This window comes from Cottoperca gobio, chromosome 11 (genome assembly GCF_900634415.1).
Source record: "Cottoperca gobio chromosome 11, fCotGob3.1, whole genome shotgun sequence".
In the NCBI taxonomy this organism is placed as follows: Eukaryota; Metazoa; Chordata; class Actinopteri; order Perciformes; family Bovichtidae; genus Cottoperca; species Cottoperca gobio.
Window position 1 is genome coordinate 12,371,607 of NC_041365.1, and position 24,222 is coordinate 12,395,828.

At 42.2% G+C, this 24,222-nt stretch overlaps 1 protein-coding gene across 1 annotated transcript in view; it reads right to left on the bottom strand.

Moving 5' to 3' along the window:
- Positions 1-3,566: 3,566 nt before the first annotated feature.
- Positions 3,567-24,222, bottom strand: part of epha10 (EPH receptor A10) — a 142,959-nt gene continuing 122,303 nt past the window's right edge. The window contains 10 exon segments of the mRNA XM_029442741.1: positions 3,567-5,980; positions 6,563-6,727; positions 8,406-8,596; positions 10,929-11,081; positions 11,460-11,546; positions 11,938-12,054; positions 12,552-12,613; positions 15,477-15,662; positions 16,610-16,735; positions 24,086-24,141. Coding sequence (XP_029298601.1) covers positions 5,866-5,980; positions 6,563-6,727; positions 8,406-8,596; positions 10,929-11,081; positions 11,460-11,546; positions 11,938-12,054; positions 12,552-12,613; positions 15,477-15,662; positions 16,610-16,735; positions 24,086-24,141 — 1,258 coding nt within the window. The 3' untranslated portion in view covers positions 3,567-5,865.

The window sequence follows — 24,222 nt, forward strand, 5'->3', positions numbered from 1 at the left end:
AAAGTGGTTGAATGAAGCCGGGGAAGACAAAGCCAGTAATAAGCTGGACATGAGAGGCAGAGAGAGGTTTAAGACCAAGCAGCAAAAAGGAGTACCCCCGAGGATTGAGCAGCCCCGCCCCCCCCTCTTCAGCTTACTCTTCCTTCTCGTTGTACACACACATGTACAAGCGCACACACAGCTCTGTTTCTCTGGAGAAACACAAGCTTTTACCTACAAAAGCCGCACCGTCTCACACTCTCGCAGGTCCCCATCCTGTCCTCCGTTTGTTTACTTTACACCCTCCATAATGCAGGGATTAATTTCTCAAAGCCGATTTGAGCTGCGGCACGCTTCGGCAAAGAGCGGAGAGCAGAACTTTTGTGCTGGGGGGAAGTTTCCCCTTCACACTAGCTTAGAGGTGGACTGCTCTCCCCTTTATGCCGCTCGCTTTAATCTTCACACGGAGCAGAGGGAGCGAGGGATAGAGGGAGGACAAGAAGGGGAGAGGCCTCTCAACACACAGCCGGGAATCACTAATGTCTTTACAGAGGTGTCGTCTGCTCTCCCATGTGCCTCTTTGAATCCTTTTGCTTCTTCCGATACCTCACTGGCATTTGTTCCTCTTTACATTTCTGGACTTATTTGTTCTTTTCTTTTTCAAACTGCAAAAGTTTATTTCGTCATAAGGTCGTATGTTGTGGTGATAAAGCAGATCAGAATGTCTGGTTTAATGCTCGGGGCATTAAGTATCCAGAATATCTGGGTTATTTCTACAGTTTCAACAGATTTATTGTTTATTGTCTAACAAAATGTTAGAAAGTTGTGAAAAATGCTACTTACCGTTTCGTGGAAGCAAAGGTGACGTCTTTAGTTTGCACGGTTTGTCTGACCAACCGTCCAAAATCCAATTGTATTTATCTCATGATTATATAAAACAGAGAAAAGAAGAAGATCCTCAGATTTTAGAAGCTGGAGCTGCAAATTACGACTGCAACTAATGATTACTTTCATTATCAATGAATCTATATATATGTTTTCCAAGATATTGAATTTAAAAAGACATGAGGCAAAAATAATTCTCATTGGAGAAGCTGGAAGAAAAATGATGCATCTTTACTCAAACATTGAATCTGAATCTGGAACGGATGAATTGTTCTGCTGTTCAACTAACTGATCATTTCAGCTCCACCACAAAGGTTTGCCACTTTTCTTTGTTGACTAAAACTATTAACTAATAGTCAGAATTGTTTATTATTATATTCATAGTGACTAAGTGTTACAGCACTAGAGGTTTAGTCTTGCAGTGGTATTCTATATTTCTTTGTGAAGTTTGATTCTGAGAGGACATCTTCTCTACCACCTACAGCGAGCTGAAGCATAGGCCTATGTATTTTAATTTCCTCCCAAGTCATTTTGAAGGCCTTAAACACGTCTTGAGTTTGGTCTTGATTTAGACAAAGTGATTGATTTCAGGTACAACAGTCGATATTGTGCATTTTTAAAACGTGATTTTCTGTAATCTCTTGGAAGAAGCCCGTCTGCCTGTCCCAGTCTCATCCACAGTGAATAAACAGGCAAATCTGATTGAAGATTTACACTCAAACCGTGAGAAGCCTGACAAAATACCAACTAACACAAACCCTCGCCACTGAGGAGTTACTGCGGGATGTGGTGTTTGCATACTAAGACATCACACTCACACTAATAGCATTTATTATATTGTACGACGAGGGAATAGCAGGCAGAGAGCAGTTGATTAGGTCTGCTATTCGCTTCATTTAGCATGTGTGCAGCTGCTAAGATGGCTCATGGCCCAGAGCAGGCGGGAGTCAAGTGTTAAGGCTATCAGGATTTCATCATTTACATTATGTAGATTAGAGCTGACTGCTATATTTTAGATTTGATTTTAGATTGTATGTCTCATTACAGTCGTCTGCCTGGAATGTCAGGTTGCAGCGTTGCAATTACTTCACTTTTTAATTTAAATTCAAAGATGTGTGCGTTTGTTTCTTCAGAGCCACCACTCTCACCCATTCTCATACAAATACTCTTGATGAGCCTGACATGTAAATAAGCTCTTTTGTGTTTTTTTGTTCATCAAGTTACATCTTGAATGCGTGCACGAGATTTCACGATAAGCCTCCCATAATGATTCATCCAAATCCAGCGTCAGTGCAGCGGGAGTTCAGACGCTGCTCAGCCGAGCTCTGCTGAGCAGCGTCTGAAGGAGGTGATGTTTGAATGCGTGGGAGGTTTACAGAGCTGCAGCCAGCGATGGCTCAGAGATGAAACTCATTAAGTCTCAAACTCCAATCCTCAACACCAATAAGAATTTAATATAAAAAGTATGGATTGCTGCAGCAATTGTATGAGATAAATAAAAAAGATCTCATTCTCAGATGTATGCTCATGGACTGTCATCAAACTAGCAGTACATTCGCACACGCCTAATATGCACATACACACACTGACCCATGCGTGCAGGCACTGTACCAGCTCACTCACTTCTACACACCCACACAGTTGCCCGCAGCACTCCCACGCTAAAATACTTTGCATTTACAATAATTTCCCATATGCAGCGCCAGTCTAAAAGGTGGGCGTTTTGTAATAAAGAAAAAGTAAGTAATATAACCTGGGTCCCAGAGAGAGAGAAGAGACAGAACACCATGAACCACAGAAGTAGGCTAGGAGAGGTAACTGAAAGTTCAATTCTGTTTTAAGAGGATACAGGGCATTAGCCTCGTAGCACATAGATAAGTAAGTAGCACAAGAGGCCCAGGTAGCCTTAAGGACTGAGCGAGCTCTAAAGGTTAATTTCTTTGCACCACAGGTGAAGTTAAAGGATAGACGGATATTCAGGAGTTTATCATTTAGATCCCTACACCTTAAGTGCTCAGCTGCTCAATGCATCGCCCCTGTTCTCTAAGGCAAGACACTGAAATACAAGTTCTACTGTGAAGTCGATTCACCCATATTACAAATAAGAAAAAGGTTTTTGAGATTCCTGCCGCCACTAACGTTTAAAAGGAAACTCTTTCCAGCAACAATGTCCTAATTACTCTGAACTTTCCATAGACTTCACTGGAAACCTTTTTATTGGGACTACTTTCTTGAGGGCTGCAGATCGCCCAGAGTACAAGAGACTGATTTTGTTTTGCTGATGAATTTTCATTGATATAAATTTCCAGTTCTTTGAGTACCACAAATGAAATGTTCTCTTCCATTGTATTGGATTGGAAGAACAAATCACGGATATCTAAAAACCTCTATATGTCTCAGTAATTCTATGTCGGACAATAAGTAACAGGAAATATTGGTGCAGATTGAAATGCCAAAATATTTTTGGTCATTTATAAACAATGTCTCCATTACATAGTTTGTCCACTAGAGAGCACTGATGCGTTTAATTTTCAACTGTAAAATATGCCGCTCTGAACATATCTTGGTCCACAATTGTTTATGAGCTAAAATCTTCTAATGTATAATTATTGCATTTTTGAAAAAAGCAGCCTCAAAATCCAGTATCAGTCGGGCTGTAGCATGAGGAGTTAAATAGAAGACGATGAGAAAAAACATTTGCTTGTATTGGAGATTTTTTAATAACACGTTTCAATATTGCAACAGCCATCCGATTTTCTTCTAACAGGTAAAAATCATCAAAAAACTAACGGAAAAAAGAAACTTTTTTTTCAATTTTATATTCCAAACACCGTTTCTTGGCTATGGCCCTAAATTCAAACAAATAAAACCCTTACACAGTGAGCAGATATTATATTCAACACATTGTTCTTCAAATTATAAAAATAGATTTAGCATTTTCAAATACATATTTACAGTATTAAACATATATCATAATGGTCACAGTAACAGAGAGGGGAAAAAACTTGAGTTTCATTCATCGTGGTGACGAGGTCCAGTTTGTGTGTCAGTGACTGCATGTGTGTGTGTTTTTAGTCGTGTGTGTGTGCGTGTGTGTGTGTGTGTGTCAAAGGGACCATCAGAGTGTTTCTTCCGATATGTTAACATGTGCGTGATTACATCTATAAGGACATATGAGTTTATTTATTTTTGACAAAACGGTTACAGAGAGGGGAGTACAAGGATAAATAACAAAAAAACTAATTTTGTACCAAATACAAACCAGTTACAATATTCCAGTTAAAAAATTAACGTACCTTCTATTGTGAAAATGTATGATAATCAAATAATGCCCCGATAAACTTCCTCCTTCAAGTCTCCTGTATTGAAATAGGACAGAAAAGGCGAGGGGCAGATCGCTGTACACAGAGAATTCTGGGAGTTATCTGGGGGGAAAAAAAATGCAACCACGTCGTATGAGCCTTATATAAACAGCAACGCAAAATTAAACATAATAATCCAACAGCTACAAAGAGAGCAAAAAAAGGTCCGGTGACATTCTGTAATACTGTATCCATACTGCAACACACACGCCGTCATTTATACAGCAAATCCAATGAAAATGGACCTAAACTCCAGTAGAATACACAGATACTGTGTGCTGACAGTAAAAACCCTCCAGTGTACAAAACAACTCATTTGTTCAGGTATAAACTCAGTCGTATAATAAAGAAACAAAACAAGAACACAACTGCTTTGCTTACCTTTTTTTTTTCTTCCTTTTTTTAAATACTATAAGTTAAATAAACCCTCTTCACCTCTTCTCTGCAGAGGTTTGTGGTACAGTCTGTAAACATAAATAAATATGGATAAATATCTGAAACGAGCCATCTTCCAGAGTTGGCCCGTGTTCTATACAGTATTAAACATGGTTGTGAGAGGAGGACTATGTTACCGAGAGGACATCCAGCAGGGTCAAGGGACATTTATGTCGTGTGCATGTTTTAAATGCACAAAGAAAACCACTGGAGAGAATAAAGAGGAGGAGAAAGAAACTCTGACAGAGTAGCGAAACGGACAACGTCGTACAACAAATGAATGAACAATCAAACGCACGTTTTCGACCTTTACAATTGTATCCTGCAGCTTTTGTTTAACCATCAGTTGCCCCCAAAGAAGAAAGAAAATAGCAGGTTGACGTTCCTCAAAGTACAGTATGTCATCACCTACTGTAGCTGTGTTCATCCCGTCAGCACACTTTATATATAAGACTACTACGCTGTATGCTAGCCCTGTTTTTGAGGCCTCTTCTAACCTCACAATTGACCTTGGACAGCAGACTTCTTAAGCTACTGCAGCAAAGTTAAATCTTCAGAAATGTTCCTTTACCAGCTCTGACGTACAATGATATGATTCTGTATCAGCTGTGGCAGTTCTGAGGGGAGTCATTTGATCCAAGGCCAGTGAAATAGTTCCCGGCCATATTGTTTAAGTGACTGAATGTTGTGGTAAATGGAAATTCCACCCAAAATGTAACTGCTCCTTTGACCACTAGTCCATAACCGTCTTGTTTGCAGCGCAGTACATCTGTGTGTGTCCCCCCCCCTCTCTCCCACGGCTCAGCTTCAGACAGAGCCCGTCCTGCTAGAGACGATACTTCATCTGTCTTTTACGCAGTGATCCAGAAAAAGTGAGATGGAGCATATGAAGTATAGAGGTCACAAAAAAAAAAAAAAGTCAGGTGACATCACTCTACCTACATACTCGCTTTACCCCCCCAATCGCAACAGGAACTCGTCTCTGAGGGGATTCATAGAAATAAGGAAATAAGGAATCGAGGAAGGCATGAGAACGTATGGGGAGGAGGAGTAGACAGAGTGCAGCTAGCTGAAAGATCTGCTCATCTTTCCTTCAGCTTGGAAGAGCGCTCTCTCTCTCTCTCCTCTTCTCCACCCCATCATCCGTCTGCACACACGTGTGGTTCTGCAGCTGCAGGGTGAGAGCAGGCGTGTCGACTGTTTGTTAGACCTGCACACCGCGGCCATGCATTTGGATGACCTGGGCTCTGAGGGTCTGGATGGCAGCCAGTATGAGCTTCTGGTGCTCAAGGGAAGTGATGCCAAGGCTCAGTACGTCTCTGTGGACACAGCAAAACATTTTGTTTTGAAAAAGACAACATTTATTGGACCGTTTTGTTTTAAGGATGAGTGACTCGTGACCACAAAGAAAAATGTTTTTCAGACAATAATATTCTCACCTTTCCTGAAATATTGGTTCCTATTCTTAAATGTTTCTCTATCCTATGAAGCTAAACACACACAAATCATTTTCTTTGGTAAAATAACCAAAACCAATATAGATTTGGCATAAAATGTTGTGTTAGTGTGAGACCCTATTGCTCATAGTGAAAACCTGACAGAAATATAGACAGTTGTAGCAGAATTACCATTTAAAGGCCATTAAAACGTTGTTTTTGTCGATATAAGATTAACTTGATATCAGTACAGGAAACAAATGGCCATTATACTTTCTTAAAGGCCCAGGGTGATCTCATAAAATGTGTATTAAGGCAGAAATAACACCTCACAATTAAGGTGCTAGAATATTTATTTATTCATTCCGTTATCTTTTTAATGGTCTGTTCTCTTATTATCTCACTGAGCCACTGTCTGTAAAACAGGAAATGAAAGGTCACAGACAGTTGAATAAAGCCACTCACTGTACTGTCATTCGCGCCACAGACTCCAAGTAGCAGTATCCTGCGGCAGTGAAGTTGTCCTTGTATCGGCCCATGTCCACTGCGTCCAGCCACTCCCCCACTGAGTTAAAGGACGGGAAGGATTGTATAGGCCTCTCTGCTAACGTAATGGATGAACTCAGGGTTCTAGAGGAGGAGAAATATTGTGTTGATTACGTTGAGAAAGAACATTTGTAGAATGAATGTAAAAAAAAACATCCCTTTATTAAGTCTTAATTTCTTACGACATTTTCTTAAACTTTTCTGACATTCTATACTATGACTTTTTTATAGCATACCAAACTGACTTTTCCTTAAAGAAATTAACTTTTTATGCTATGATACTATGACAATTTTTAAAGGTTCAATGTGTAATTCTGAGGAACCTGCTCCAAAGAAATAGGGGGCAGTATTTCAAAACTGGGTCCACGCAATCTCTAATGTTCATATTTGAGTTGTAACACACAGACGTCTTTGACAAAACGTCAACACCGTTTCCTCTTCACATTCTGTTGATGCGAGTTCATGGTTTTAATGTTTTAAGTTTCAATTCTGGAATATCGTAATATCTTAGGGGTGGGGAACCTTTTTCATGTCAAGGGCCATTTCTTTTTTTTTTTACAACATCCTTCAAGGGCCGTACTAATTATTGAACTCATAACCTCTGCAAAAAGGTGAAATGAATGCATTTCACCTTTATTTTATGCTGTGCAAAAAAGCAACTGTTTTATCCCTGTATCTTTCTGTTTTATCAGAAAACAATCCTTTATTAGTCCCACAACGGGGAAATTTATCTTGTCACAGCAACATAACATATGAAGTAAAAAGGCAGTACACAATAATTAAATAGAATAAAAAATAATATAAGTACCAAGAGGTTAGAAAATAAAGTGAGTATTGCACATGGCAGTGATAATTGCACAGCAGTGGTGGAACAGTCTGTTCTTGGTGTGGTGGTCTACCTCTCTATCTCTCCATGTTTGTATGTTACGCTCTGGCAGAGAGCTGCTTGTTGGGCCAAACTCCTCCGAAGAGCGTTAACTTTATCCAAACGCACTCGTCCTTTCAGCTCGTGCAGTTTGACATGTTCCGTGTTTCACCGCAAGCGCGTCCGCACAAACTAGGCACACTGGCCTTTTACTTCCTCAAATAAATAATCGTTCGTCCATTTCTCCTGGAAAGTGCGACATTCTGCATCCACCTTTCTCTTGTTTACACTCACCACGCTGCGTTAGCTGATGTCAATGACCGTCTCGTTTAATATCAAAGTTTTTTGACATGACTTGACCACGTGATGACATGTTCCGCTTGTGTTGTGTTCAAGGACCCTGACCGTGGCCAGGAAAAACAGTCAATCGCCCATCTATTACTGTCTAGATTTTTTTCTTTTTTAAATTCTAGTTTTTTATGAATTAGCTCGAGGGCCGGATCAAATCGTCTCGCGGGCCGTATACGACCCTGAGGCCGGAGTTTCCCCACATCTGCTTTAAGGCACACTAAACTGACTTTTTGGATGGCATACTGTTAAGGGTTTCCCAGAATAGGCAATCATTTTTTACGTTATGCCATGTTAAATAAACACTATTTAAGGTATTTAGAGAAGGAAAGACTCCTGCTATCCTTACTCAAGCTCAGACAAGCCTGCTGGGTGTTTAGTCCAATCAGAATACAGCTCTGTAAACAGCCTCTAAGAGCCAATCGATGACTGCTATTTGTCTAAGCTCCCGCCCACATTCCCTTCACTGGTTGTATTTAAGACCTTTTCTTTTACGAAATTGACCACTGACCATTGATATTGTTATAATCGACTACTTTTTGGGAGTACCTGCGTGCCAATGTGGAGGAACCGATGCCATCGGGGGAGCGCATGCTCTTGCTGAGGGCTGAGTGGATCTGGCTGAAGCTGGGCCTCTCTGTCCTCTCCTTCTGCCAACAGTCCAGCATCAGCTGATGGAGATGTGGAGGGCAGTTAACTGGAGCCGGCAGCCTGAAACCGTCCTCGATGGCCTTGATCACCTACAGGTCATGCAGGAAAACAAGTATAGTAGGTTGGGAAACTAAAGTAGTTTGGGGTATTTTCCAGTAGTTATATTATAATTGGATACATTCCCGAAGAGCTGGTAGGATGGGGGGAGGGGGGTGAATAAAGTTTTGTCCTACTTCAAAAAGTTTCCCTTCTCAGTGGCTTAGTTGCCAAGAATAGAAGTCTTTGGACAGTACAGGTCCTACTTTGAGTAGAAAAGTGCTGCTGCTTTCATTTTCTCCTGTCACTAATTGCACCACCTACAATGTTCCATTGCATTTTTTTGCTAATTGAACGTATTGAAGCAGCATCCTTTAAGGTCACCTTGCGTGCCAGCATCAACTGCAAAATAAACAGAATTCCACAGGGAGATATTGCAAACCTCAACAATATGAGCTGAATACAAATCTGCGGTAATGTCTCGACTAAAACTACTACAAAACTCTAGAGCCACACAGTGAATAGGAAGCTATTATCGGAAGGAGAAGAAAGGTGTTTGTGCAAGAACTGAACAATGTAAAACTCATCATGCAAAACTCTCAATCCGCTGACTTTGTCTGCAGATTGAAAGGTTACTTAACAGGATATTCAATGTCTCAGTGTTACTTCACAGGATATTTGATGGGATATCACAATAGTTGGAATCCTATCAGCAGAATTTTATATTCTAACATTTTAATTTCCTATAATACAATATGTTGTAGGCCTGTTAATAAAAATATTGGAGGAATTACGGAGATGAAACAAACAAGAGCCGGTATTTTCTTATACCTGACCCACTGAGTGCTTTTTTCATCAAAGCCTTGTGAAACCTCAGTCTTCAAACAGCAGAGCATAAAAGCATCCCTCCAGACTACCTCAATGTCCCTTTCTTCTCCATCAAACTAATGTTGTCCCCATTCAAAAACCATTCTCTAACACCTCACAAGAGATTTCCTCTCGGTGTAAGACACGCGATACATCCTCCTCCTGTATCACTCTAAGAAATACAATCTCCTGAAAGGAGGAAATAGTAGCATAATCACAAAAGTGACATCCATCAGCGGCATTATTTCCTAAAACACTCTTTCTTCTCTCTCCACCGCTGCACTCCACCCTCCTCTCAGCCCCTTAAGCTCCTATCTCACTAAAGAGCATTCATAAAATGCCTTTCAGAGTTTGACATTTTCCATTTAATCAAAGCGGGGAGGTAAAGGGCACAATGGATCACAGGTGGACAGGCGGACCAACAATTCTGTTATGATATAATGTATCAATTTAAAGTGGACTAATATTCCTGACGCTCTACATGCTTGACCTTTGCCCTCTCCATTGGAAAGTTTGATAATATGAACCAGGCTCAGAGGGACCGTTCTCCCGCTTTGTGAAAGGGCACCAAAAGGACTCAAGAAAAGCAAGCTATTCTTGTGCCTGTATAATAACTCATGCATATTAATTCTGGACATTTAAAAATGGGACACGCCGATTATTCGTTGCTTTTTAACTCTGCACCTGCCTGTATAAAGTGGAGGCAATATTTTCTCATGACAGCTATGTGAGAGGGCATTAGCGTGATGAAGCTCTTGGAAGAATGATAATGATTCCTGAAATTATCTTTTCAAAGCCCTGTGTGCTTTTGGCTTCAATAAAAAAGTAAAAATAGTCACAAAAAGCAGACGGGCGTCACACTTTCAAATGCACTTTCAAAGTACGACTTTCTTCAAATAGTCAAATAAAAACAACCTATTTTCTTTTGAAGGACAAAGAGGTAGGCGTGACGACAGGAAAACTGAGCACCCGCCCACATTGACTTGGAAATTATAGGTTTCTAGTGACAAGCGGAGGGCTCCTGTCGACTGGACAATCTCTTCCACCCTCAAATAGCAAGCGCTTTACATTTCCTGAAAGAGGAATTTTTCCAAAAGGATTTTTAACACTTTTAAGAGCAGAATGGCACTCTGGGACAGACGGAGGCCACTGGAAGGGGGTCAACGCGTCCTTAAGAGAAAACAGGATTGGTCATGGAGCTGATGCAGACTTAAAGAGGGTGACTTAGGCCCCGCAAAAGCTTTCAGAGGTACTGTGGCTTCTTGGCTTTCTTTTAATAAGATCCAAGCCGGGCATGGTTACAGAGTTCATTGATAGAGGGAGGTGAAAGAGAGAGGGAGACTGGTAAAGTGCAGATAATCTATTAAAAAAAATGGGGGGAGGAATATAAAGGGCATGACTTGGGAGATTAATAAAAAGCATCCTTCCTATCTCTAAGCTTCACACACACACACACACACACACACACACACACACACACACACACACACACACACACACACACACACACACACTTACATCCTGGTTGCCCATATCCCAGTAGGGTCTCTCTCCGTAGGACATGACCTCCCACATGACAATGCCGAAGCTCCAGACATCTGAGGCCGAGGAGAAGCGGTGGTACTGGATGGCCTCCGGAGCGGTCCACAGCACCACACTCTTCCCTCCATGCTGCAGGAGAGAACCCGAGAGGTAAGTCATGGAGGAAAAAGGGTGTGGAGGGTTCGTAGAAGTTAAGCTTTAATATTCCCTTTGAACGGCTTTGAACATATTTTCAGTAGATCAAAAGCATCGTTAGAGGAGTGGGTTCACCTTGAGCGGAACCCAAAAATATCCAGGGAAATAAAGCCCCGAAATATATATTTTTTTATTCTGAAAGCTTAATTATATGACCTCAACTGAACCTGACATGGCGTGCTAACTCTCATTAAAAATATCACCCGTACACGAGTGACCTTCCTTCCGACAGGCTTTGTGCCACTTTGTCGGTCATTAATTAGGAAAGTAGAACGTGAAATTAAAGTTGTTTTCACCGTGGTTCTGTCTTACCAGTGTGGTGTAGATGGCCTCTATCTTGTCCTCCTGAAGAGGTCTGAAGCCGGATACCTTGCAGCCCAGGTTGGAGTTAACCAGTACCTGAGAGTGGGAAAACAAAGTGATTAGCATTGGTAGCATTTCGAGAGAAAACAATCTCAGTATGGGCCCTCGCCACCCTGGTGGGCAAAGCTTTTATCGCACCGGGGACAATTGATTGTTTACAAGACCAAATTGCTCTGTTTTTCTCTGCAACGTGACCACTTCATTTGCAGTTTGACAGACGGGCTCACACGGTGAAAGCTAAACGGGACAATTTGGACAGTATTGTCACGTCACTTTCAGGTTCACGTGTCGCTGGAACACACGGGCAAGTGATTGTCAGAGATGTTCGCATGACAAGGACGAAGTGTTCTGTATCCCACTCGAGAAAACTTGCAATGGCCTGCGACAGACACCAACTCTAAGGGTCTCCTCCCTTCTGCTCCCTTACCTTGTGTGCGGCCAGCCGTTTGTGGATGAAGCCCATTTCGGTGAGGTACTTCATCCCCGATGCCACACCTGTCAGCATATCCATCAGCTGCATTACACTCAACTGGCCTTCATGTTTCTGGAGAACAGGAAAGACAAGAAGAGAGGAGCAAAAATAAGTTGCGTGTATATCGAATGTATGTAGTGATCCGGAGAAGGTGGGTAAGGGTTACTACAGTACACTGTTGTGCTAACTGAGCTTAATCCCTTTATTTGGAGTATAAAAACAAACAGGCCATTAATTCATATCATTATAAACCACGCCGCAGTGGTTCAGAGCAGAGGGGCACAATAACAGTTCACAGAGGCTTACAGCATATTTAAGCAGAAACACTCCATTTATGCTGTTAATTATGCTGCGTTTTCCTTATTACTGTAATAAGCACGAACAATGCTGCCCTAGGACTGCACTATAATAATAATAGTGAATTTAGGATCATTAGAACAAAATGCCTTGTTTGTGAAACGGCTCCAAAAAACAGACGATAACGATGAGGCTACATTTTGTTAACAGACAAACACGGCTGCACGCACGTTTAAGATACACACGTACAAATTAGACACAAATAAGCTCACCCTGAGGAAGGAATCTAAAGCTCCATTAGTCATGCTCTCCACTATGATCATCATGGTGTTACCTGGAGAAAGACAAAGAGAGCAATGCATAGGATTTTAATAAATAAAAATTGGGGTATAATGGAGAGAATCAAGGGACAAACTGAAAGTGAGCTAAGTAATAGAGACAGAGACACACAAAGGGAGGGAGTGGGGGGGGGGGATAAAGTGAGTCTAGTCCACTTGGCAGCACGGCAGGCATTGTGCAAAGCCATTCCTCACCCAGTGAACTGTGGTGAAGCCAGGAGAACCTGTGTGCTTCCCTGGCTGTCTCAGCAAGTTTAACGACCCTCAAACACTCACAATCTGTGCGCGACCATACACACAGAGCCACACGGTGCACGATCGTATACACTGCACACACACACACACACACACACACACACACACACACACACACACACACACACACACACACACACACACACACACACACACACACACACACACACACACACACACACACTGCCCAGGCACAGATGGCAGGGATCCAGCAGTGCTATGAAGTGCACAGAGGAGGAAAATGAGACTGCAGCAGTTGGCGTAGAGAGGAAACAAGGAGAAAGGAGGAGTGGATTATGGGAGCTTGAGAGAGTAAAATAAACCTTCATAGATATGTCAGTAACTCAAAAATACAAAGACCTAGGTGTGTACAAATGCTTTCAGTACTGACATAACATAACATAAGTACATAAAATGATCACTTGGCATTGCAATATCCACAATTCATAGTTTGCCGGGATGACTGGGCTTTCAGGAAGCCATTTGGAAAGGTTACCAACAACACGAGGGAAGCGGGAGTCGGCACAGAGACACTGCCATGATGCGCAGGTCATCGTGTAATTAATGCGAGTTTGAAAGTGAATAAAGGGGTTTAACTGTGTGGTGGGTTGCACAGGCCTGGAAGGACAGATACATTTAGCTACAATCAAGGACATGGTTAAAATGATCAGTTGCGTTGTGTACCTGCTGGACACATTGTACTTCAGATGATATCTAACAGAATGTGTGTGAGTGGAAGAGGGATGGATGGAGTCATAAGCTCTTTCTGCTTCCTCATACAAAAACAGTCACGATTGTAAATGATCATTTGAAAAGCAAATTGACACTTTACTCTACTTTTTTTAAAACAGAGTATGGAAAAACTATATCGTTTATGGACTCTATGGAAAATTTAAATATCCAATAGTGTCGAGGGGGAAAACATATCACATATTCTTGTAGGAAAAGAAACAGATGACAAACATCATCACAGCCAGTCATACTTGATAAAGCTTTATAGTAGAGCCTAATCCTTATCATTGTGCGCTAAAATAGCAACCGGTGGATTGGATTAACTGCTCAGTAGCTCTGTGGGGGAAGTAAATCAGTACATTTATTCTACTACTACAATATAAAACAATTTTGAGGTACTTTAAGGTACAGCTGAACTGACCGGTGACATTATATATTAAGATGTTCCCAAAGCAGAAGTTTGACTTTTAAAACTAGGTACATGAAGTAATGAAGGTACATGAAGTTGATTAAACTCTGTACTTACTGTAAATAGGATTTTAAATGCAGGACATAAACTTTTAATGAAGTAGTTTCACATTGTGGTATTCTTACTTCAGTAAAGAGTCTCAGTACTTCTTCCAGCACTGCATATAATCCTGAAACTGCCTGTAAGAAGGTGGATGGAATGGCGGGTAAAAGAAAGGAAAGATGGAAGCTTGTAGAAATAATGGGATACACCAATTTTTTCATGGTGGGCGAGGTTTGGTGAAGGGGCTGCAAGAGGGTTGAGTGAGAATCCGTTGGGGGGTAAGTGATGTAAAGCAGGTGATTTGTACTCTAACACTATGTGGGTGTGTGTGTGTGTGTGTGTGTGTGTGTGTGTGTGTGTGTGTGTGTGTGTGTGTGTGTGTGTGTGTGTGTGTGTGTGCATGGATGTGTGATTTCATGCCAAGTGAGGAGGCAGGCAAGCAGGTGTGTGTGTGTGTCAATGATAGTGAAAGACAAAATGAGCATATGGGACGGCCTTTGTGTGTGTGTGAGGGAGCATGATGCATGTGAATGAGTGTGTGTGTGTGTTCGCGCACGTGGTGGTGGGAGAGATTGGAGTGGATCTCAGTGCCCTGCTGGGTCTCTAGCACCAATTACTGTACCCTGCACATCTGCTGCCATCCTACTGAGCACAGTGTGTTTGGGCACCTTGCCCACACACACACACACACACTGAGCATAACTGCAGTAGTAACAAAAACTTCACAAACTCTTTAAAGCTTCTCCTTTCACCTGCCATTCCCATTCCCATTAACCTCTACCTCATCTTCTCTGTCGCTCATGTCTCTCCTCAGTCTTCTCCTTTCAAGATCCCCCCCCTCCGACCTCCACCCTGTTTTCGCCCTAGGACCTCAATTGCTATCTGTCAGCGGAAAATGAGCCTTGATGTATCTAGCTCTCTATTGCACCCTGCTCTCTACTCTTCAACCTTTTCTTTTTTTCCATCCTCCTGTCCTGTCCTCTTCGCTGTGAGCATTGACCCCCCCCCCCATGTGATCTTGAAGTGGTCGGAGTATGGCAGTGCTCTTCCCAATCCTATCTTCTCCTGTCCCTGCTCCTCTCACAGTTTTCCTCCCATCTCTCTCCATAGTCACCGGAAGTAGTGACCCTCTCCGCACCATTGTGCTTTCCTAAAGCCTCACTTCCCGTTTCTCATTCCTTCCTCCTCGGAAATAGAGGTGATGACCCCCCCTTTATGATACCGGAGGTGGTCAAACTCTCCCATTCCTCCTTTGATCCTCGGATACCCGGGATTTCCCCCCTTCCATGCTTCTTTTCATCTTCACCCGCTCGCCTTCCTTCTAAACTGCTTTCTGCTCCATCTCCCTCCCATCCCCTTACCTGTGGTGATGACACCCTCCAGCCGGATGATGTTGGCGTGGTCAAACTGCCCCAGGATGCCGGCCTCGCTGAGAAAGGAGCGGCGCTGTTTGTCGGAGCAGCCGGCCCTTAACGTCTTGATGGCCACCGGCAGCTCCCTCTTACTGGGCAGCTTCAGGCAGCCGCGACACACCTCCCCAAATTCGCCTGTAGAGGGTGGGGACAGACAAACAGAGGCCATGATCCTTATTGATTCATGAAAAACCAGAGAGAGCCGGGGAAAATAATAGGGCAGGGTGTTGCAGGTCACACTGATAATATGAAGTAATATGTGTGAAAAGATGGAGATGGAGAAATACAAGGGGCAAGAGGGGATGACGCAAATGAACAGAAACTGTTGAGGGAGAGAGACATGAAATACAAAGGGATCAAAGAGAGATCAAAGATGGAGTAGGGTGCAGGTGAAACAGCGGAACATCAAGTACAGCAGGCAAGCAGCGGGGCTTGATTTTGGCAGATCAGTAAATTGGCCGACTGATTGAACTGGTTTCTCCGATTTGTCTGTTGAGGGAAAGTACAAAAATAACATGATTTGCCTGAAGATTACTGCAGCTGTTGATGGCCACTACTCTGTTACGCTCTATCCTTGTCTTTTCATATTTCACAATAGCAATGGTAGCAAGGTTTACAAATTATTTTTCTTTTGTTAAAAAAAAAGAAAAGAAATCACATAGTTTCTACTGCGCCATATTTATTACATCTTTCTGTACCCAATGCTCATATCCTGCTGAAAATGTAAAGGTTACACATGAAGATCATTTTGCTCGTCACAAGGAGTAAAAACTGTTGTAAAATGACTTCTGTGGCTCTGAAAAAGGTCTTTCTTAAGTCTGAAAAAACATGATGTCATCGGGGTTTTCTTGTATTGGGCTTCAGGCTTACGCTTTATGACCTTGGGATGTGGAGTTTGAAAGATGTGGGCATTTACCAGGCAGGGTAAAAAAAAAAGTTAGTGAATGTATGACTCCAGTATGTTATGAGCTTGACCCATACTAAAGAGAAATACTCTTTAGTATGGGTGTAATGCTTTGACTAATAGCACCCCTGTATAAAGTTGTAACAATTCAGCTTTGTTTCTGTGTACAGTCACGTACCTGTGTGCACAATTCTCTCTATCTTGATGCTCGAGTTGTCCAGCTCCTTGGCAAATGCGTGCACAGCCTGCAGCAGGTCCTCGCAGGTCTCTGGGTCACTGTAGGTCCTCCGTGTTGGGATCTTAACTGAACACACACACACACACACACAAAAAGACATCCCTCACCAAAATTAATTTAGAAGTTTACTGGTGAAGCAAGACTTTCCATCGTCCCTAAAATCAACAGGACAACAAAACATAATTTATGTTCCACATGCTTGTCTGCACAAAGAACACATTAAAAGATAAGAGTCTGCAGTCCCACGAGCAAAATGTCCACATGAGGCACAGAATAGATAAAAAGAGCCACAGTCTGATTCAGATGCTATTAAACTGTATACAAGCAAATAAATACAGAGAGCTAGCCAAATGTTTTGTTGCCCTGGCGGTACCTCGCTCTCATCACAAAGCAAAACCGTTCTCATGTCTGCATCGCTTTGTGCTCCAATGAGACTCCAGTCAGTGCAGAAATTGGTATCTCTGCCTCCTTCAACAAATAATTTCTCTCGGTATGATTGTTGAACATTAGACCAAAATGTTGTGTCTGGGGAAAAGGCCCTAGCTCTTTGATGTAGAGGAGAAAATCAATACCTCAGTTTGACCATTGATGTTTGATATAGCTCAAACATGTTTGTTGCTATCAAACCCCACTATAACTGCAGGCCTACTTTAAACTACACGTGGCGTAATTGGTCAAGTCTTGCCGAACCATGTTTGTTTTTTTGCTGCTCATTAATCCCCCTTTTTGTTTAAGCTTTATGTATCTATAGAAACATGGAAGACAATGACACAACGATTGGCCTGACCCATGTGGCGTTGGGGGTACGTAGATCAATAGACCGACTCAACGTGGTTTCCTAGCCCGCACGCTTTTCGTAGATGTAAAAATAACTTTCTCCATTGTAGCAATCTACAGGCTGTTTCTGCGCGCCGCAAACAGCTGTTTGAATGTTCCTCCCCCTGCTGGTTTGACAGAGAATCGTTCATAAATTCAAAATGCATTTAGCGCTGTGATGGTGCTACGTTCTTAAACGAGTGCTCCGATTAATTAATTAGATTTTGTAGTAGCCTTATGTTGTTGTTATGTAGCCTTTACGAGGCTATCGCCAAGACGCTGCTCTGATGGTCCTGCTCATTTGGATAATTGTTTATAAACTGATATTTATAGGATATATACATCATGATTTATTGGGAGAAGCAATTCTATGTAAAATCATGACATTTAGCACCCCCCCATATGGCCAGAATGGAATGATCCTTTGTTTTATTAACACATTTTCCCGCCACAGCACAGATTGGACTGTGAGTAGTCGAATCAGTCTCCTTAGATTGTCGAATAGTCGACTACTTGGTCACCCCTACTTGAAGCATCTCAGTTTGACATGTTTAGCCAGGTATCTGTGGTTATAATAATCAAACATAACTTAATATTAAACGTACTTCGCCAGTAGCTTAAACTGTTTTTAGTTGATTTTCTTTTTCAATTAAAAGATTAAAAGAAGACAAAAGGATTCCGTTAAGTATTCATAACTTGTCTAATTCTCGTTTTTCTTTTGACCTTGCAAACTCGAGAGGCAGAGAGAAAAAGCCGAGATCAAAGGCTCCGAGTGTTTAAATCTGACTTTGGGTTTCCTCCATACAGCTTTAGTCAGATCACAGGGCTCTTCCACAAGGCTTTTTGTCTTTTCTGCTTGCTTCAAAATGTTATCTCACTAACACACAGACACACGCACACACATATGCAAAATAACAGACACACACAAACACAATATAATCTTTAGGCGGAAATTGGGAAAGACATGATAGAAAATAAAATGCTGAGGTAGGGAAACCCTAAAGTGCCACAGTACTTGTAGTTAGTTTCAGAGTTTTGGTACTGCTGCTTCCCAAAAGTGACAGTTTAGGCAAAATAATTTGCAAAAATAACAATTTTATCCATAATGTCACATTTCATAAATAGTCTAGTAAGTATAAAAGTGATGTAATTTGGGCTAAAAAAACTTGTAGGACCTGTAAAAAAACAAATTGAAAAAGATTTTGATATCGAGCCCAACTGTTTGACTGTACAAAAAAAGCACTTCCTGGTTTCTCAACGGGCCTCTGTTTTCTTTATTAACTGCCAATTGTATTTAGCGAACACTAACACCTAGCAAATAAACTAGCCAGCAGATAGCCAATAACCATTAACCAATGGACTATAGTTCCCAATTAGATGACCTTTGACCCTAGTTACTACATGTTAAGGCCAATCTTCCAGGAATACGGCCTGGTTGTTTTCCCAAAAGCTGGGCCGAGCCTCTAAAATGTGATTACAGCTCTAAATTGACATAAAGGATCCTATACTGGCTGCCTTCTAACGGCTTATTGATCCAACGCACACACACACACACACGTTTGTGCACACACACACACACACACGTTTGTGCACACACACACATCGACAAATAAAGCCAAAAGTCAAATTATGGAGCAAATGAAAGCTTTTCTATTCAAGGCCAGGGCTGAGTGGCGGATCGAAGATTCCTTTCTGTCAAATAGCTTACAACCAGCTGTGCAGTACATACAGTACACACACACACACACACACAATGGACTTTATCGGCTGGAAATGGCGGCAGACGTTGAGATACACGTATGACACACACAGACACACACACACAAAAACACAGGTGCACGCTTCATTGGTTCTGCGGCTGATTAGTTTCAGGGTTAACTGTGTCACCGTTGTGAGCGATTGAGGGGAAACTGAAGCACATTCCCACTTGGCTGCATAATCTTCAATGGACTACAGAGTGAACATGCCCAGCCCCCAAATATTTTCATTCTAAACTCTATCATGCTTCACTATTTTTCTACATTTATTTCCCCGGATACATTCTCTCCCTGTAATTGAACTCTGAATGATATCTAAAAGTGGTCTATTAATGGAAATTGCAGATGAGTCTTGATCCGCTATCCCATCCATTTCATTTTTCTAGGTCACATACTCTGACAGAAAGCTAATGTTCTGAGCAGTGTCACTTATGATGAGTCTCTCAGTCTCTGCCAACTCACCTCTTCATACTCCCAACTCTCTCCCCTCTTACTAGCCACTACTGGCTCCCTCCTTCCGCCTCCTTTTTATCACTCACACACTCGTTTATTCACTCATTCTCGCTTGCCCTGTCCTTCCATGTTATAGTTTTTTACAATGGCAAAAACACTAAACCCCATTCTCTGAAGCAAATCATCAGTTGCCTAAACCCATTTGTCAAGTTCAAGTAGTTAGACACTATTTGCAAAACTCTAAACACATTCTCCTTTACTTTAAAACACAATTCCCACTGTGATGCACATGTGATGCAAAATGCTAAACACAGGCAGCAAAAGTTGAACACAACTCCAACACAGTTGTCATCGTTTAAACCCAACGACTCAAAACTGTACACACTCGTTTCTAATGGTGCGATCAACCGATTTAACACACTATATAAGCAAGTTCAGAGTGCATATGTGAATACCGACAATGGATGAAAACATTTTGAGAGGCAGATGAAGAGGTGGAAGAAGAGGAGGAGGAAGAGTACGAGTAAGTAGGTGGTGGGCCAAGAGGAAGAACCAGAACCATCATTTCAGATGCAATTCTGGCAACGGTCACAGACCATGTTCTTGTTCATGGCTTGACGATGAGGGAAGCAGGACAAAGAGTGCAACCAACCACATTTGAGTAGGTTCTCTGTGGCCACCATCGTAAGGGCATTCAGAGAAGGAAACTGGTACAGTATAGTAACAGATTCCTTGTACAGTATATCTCAAAAGTGAGTACACCCTTTAGATTTTTGCAAATATTCTGTTATATCCTTTCAGGGGATAACATTATCCTACTGAAACTTTGATATAACTTAAAGTAGTCAGTGTGCTGCTTGAATAACAGTATAGATTTATTGTCCTTTGAAAATTACTCAGTACACAGCTGTTAATGTCTAAACAGCTGGCAACAAAAGTGAGTACACCCCATAGTGAACATGTCTAAATTGTGCCCAAAGTGTCAATATTTTGTGTGACCACCATTGTTATCTAGCACTGCTTTAACCCTCCTGGGCATGGAATTCACCAGAGCTGCACAGGTTGCTTCTGGAATCTTCTTCCACTCCTCCACGACGACATCACGGAGCGCATGGATGTTGGACACCTTGCACTCCTCCACCTTCCTCTTGAGGATGCCCCACATGTGCTCAATTGGGTTTAGGTCTGGAGACATACTTGGCCAGTCCATCACCTTAACCTTCAGCTTCTTCAGCAAGGCCGTTGTCATCTTGGAGGTGTGTTTAGGGTCATTATCATGTTGGAAAACTGCCCTACGGCCCAGTTTCCGAAGAGAGGGGATCATGCTCTGCTGCAGGATGTCACAGTATATATTGGAATTCATGTGTCCCTCAATGAAATGCAGCCCCCCAGTGCCGGCAGCACTCATGCAGCCCCAGACCATGATGCTGCCACCACCATGCTTGACTGTAGGCAAAACACATTTGTCTTGGTACTCCTCACCAGGGTGCCGCCACACACGCCGGACACCATCTGACCCAAACAGGTTTATTTTGGTCTCATCAGACCACAGGACATGGTTCCAGTAACTCATGTTCTTGGATTCATTGTCTTCAGCAAACTGTTTGCGGGCTTTCTTATGCATCGGTTTCAGAAGGGGCTTCTGTCTGGGGCGACGGCCATACAAACCGATTTGATGCAGTGTGCGGCGTATGGTCTGGGCACTGACAGGCTGACATCCCACTTCTGCAACCTCTGCAGCAATGCTGGAAGCACTCGCACGTCTATTTTTGGAAACCAACCTCTGGATATGACGCTGAGCACGTGGACTCAACTTCTTTGGTCGACCCTGGCGAGGCCTGTTCCGAGTGGAACCTGTCCTGGAAAACCGCTGTATGATCTTAGCCACTGTGCTGCAACTCATTTTCATGGTGTTGGCAATCTTCTTATAGCCAAGGCCATCTTTGTGAAGCGCAATAATCCTTTTTTTCAGCCGCTCAGAGAGTTCCTTGCCATGAGGTGCCATGTTGTCCAGCATTCAGAGAGAATTGTGCCCAAAACACCAAATTTAACAGCCCTGCTTATCATTTACACCTGAATCCTTGTAACACTAACGAGTCACATGACACCAGGGCGGGAAAACAACATCATTGGGCACAATTAGGACATGTTCACTATGGGGTGTACTCACTTTTGTTGCCAGCTGTTTAGACATTAACAGCTGTGTACTGAGTAATTTTCAAAGGACAATAAATCTATACTGTTATTCAAGCAGCACACTGACTACTTTAAGTTATATCAAAGTTTCAGTAGGATAATGTTATCCCCTGAAAGGATATAACAGAATATTTGCAAAAATCTAAAGGGTGTACTCACTTTTGAGATATACTGTATTTGGGTACGTACATTTGTACTGTATGCATACATTTGTAAGTGCATTTTCCCTTTTGTAGAATTGCAAGACGGCCACATGAGGGTGGAAGGAATGCTTTGTTCTCGCCACAGCAAGAAGCTCTCATTGTGGACGTGGTCCGTCAAAACAATGCCATCTGACGCCGTCAACTTCAGGAAAGAGTTGTGGAAAATAATGTTGATTTTAGAGAAATCAACAATGTGAGCCGTATACCATTCTTTGAGCGCAACTCAGAAAGGGTCAAAGATCTACGCCTGCTGTTACTGTACTACTGTATTACATAACAATACTATATTGTAGTGTATGTACATCAGGAGTACATACAAATACACTATTGCAGAAGTCTGTCTTTCTGTATCACTTACACGTACTACTGTGAACTTCTGTCTTTTAGAGATTGTTTGAATTTGATTCTATGAAAGGCCCCATGAATACATTTTTGTAGATGAAGCAGGGTTCAATCTGAGGAAGAGGAGAAGGAGAGGCAGGAGCATAATTGGCCAACGGGCCATTATGGAAGTCCCTGGCCAGCGTGGTGGCAATGTCACTCTTTGTGCGGCCATAAGTAATTGGGGGGGGGGTTCACCACCATCATGCAACCCTGGGGCCTTACAACACCGAGCATCTTCTCACATATCTGAGTGACCCATACTACACGTGAACCCAGCACAAAGGCGTGATGCTGCTGAGGCAGAGTGAATCGTACGTTGACGTTTTGTAATGTGCTTTTCATTTACGTATGAAGTTTTCTTTGTTATTTGTATAAGTTGGAATAATTGTACTTTTGTTTAAACTAAATCAAACTACATGCACTGGATGCAGTGTTTTAATTTGTTTTATGTAGTGTCTAATGAATGCTCTGTAGGTGTGTCTATTTTGACTGGAAAAGTGCATGATCTGAAAGCATTGTCTGTGGTTCTGTGAATGTAGCTTGAGTTTTGTGTTTAAAGTTTTGAGAAAATGGGTGACGGTTTCAAGAAATGTGTTTTAGCAATTGTAAAAAACTGTAATACGTGAAGGAATGTGTGTTAAGGAGTCTAGCAGGCGATTCAGGCTTCCATGACACCCGCTACCTCGCACACATGAGAGCATGTTGTACTGAGTCCAGTCACGGAACAGGAAGTGGACTCAAGAGAGAGTGTGTGTTTGGATAAAAACGTGTCTTTGTTCCTATTTATGAGAGTTCTGCAAGAAAGAAATGTGTGCGTTTGAAAAGCTGGCCAAAAATGTGTGTGTGTTTTCGTGTGTATTGCGTGCTTGTCAGCTGTTGGCATGTCTTTGTTTGGGCAGATTTAATTCCCAGCCGCATGGCTTCGGCTCATTATTCATCAGGCGTAGTGCTCCAAACCTCTCCAGAGGGCTCAGCATGCTGGGAGATTAAACAACGCAAATGAGCACACACACACACACTGAATTTACAAAACACACACACACACACACACACACAAGGAAACTCTAAAATCACACATACATCCACCACATTAGCAGAGCATTGGCACGCACACTCACACACAAACAGGGAGAGACTTTCATTCTGTTACTGTTAAACAAAACAGGCTATTAAGAGCTTTGTGAGAAGAGTTTAAAAAATGTACAACCTTGTACAACATACACAACAATGTTTAGCGTCTGTTTTGGAATCTCTGCTGCCGGTTGTCTTGTTCTGGAGCTTTTACCCTCTTTCTCCTTCGCCCCTCCCCCCATCGCCGGCTCTTTTTATCTTTCCCTTCCTCCTGATTTCAATCTCTCCCCATCAAACTCAGCCGCACACACCACCTAATGGAGTGTGTCAGTGTGCTCAGAGTTGGCTAAGCATGCACTCAGAATTAAGAATGAATGCCTCAAAAGTCATGTGTAATGCACGTGCATGTGTGTCACATGCATTGCACATGGAAAGGGAAAGACAAAGCATTTTAGTGACAGATTCCTCCCCCTATGCTCAGAGTTTGAACACACACAATTGTACAGAGTAATAGAGTGATCAGCGCTGTCACTTACACTGGAAGTAAAGTTCCTCGTCTCCCTCTTGAGAAGCTTTGCTGTAGCCACATTGTCTGCAAAGAGAAACAAAGAAAGGCATCAGAAAGTGTTTTATCCCCGTTGGCAGACACAAACAAATACAAGCATCAAACGCT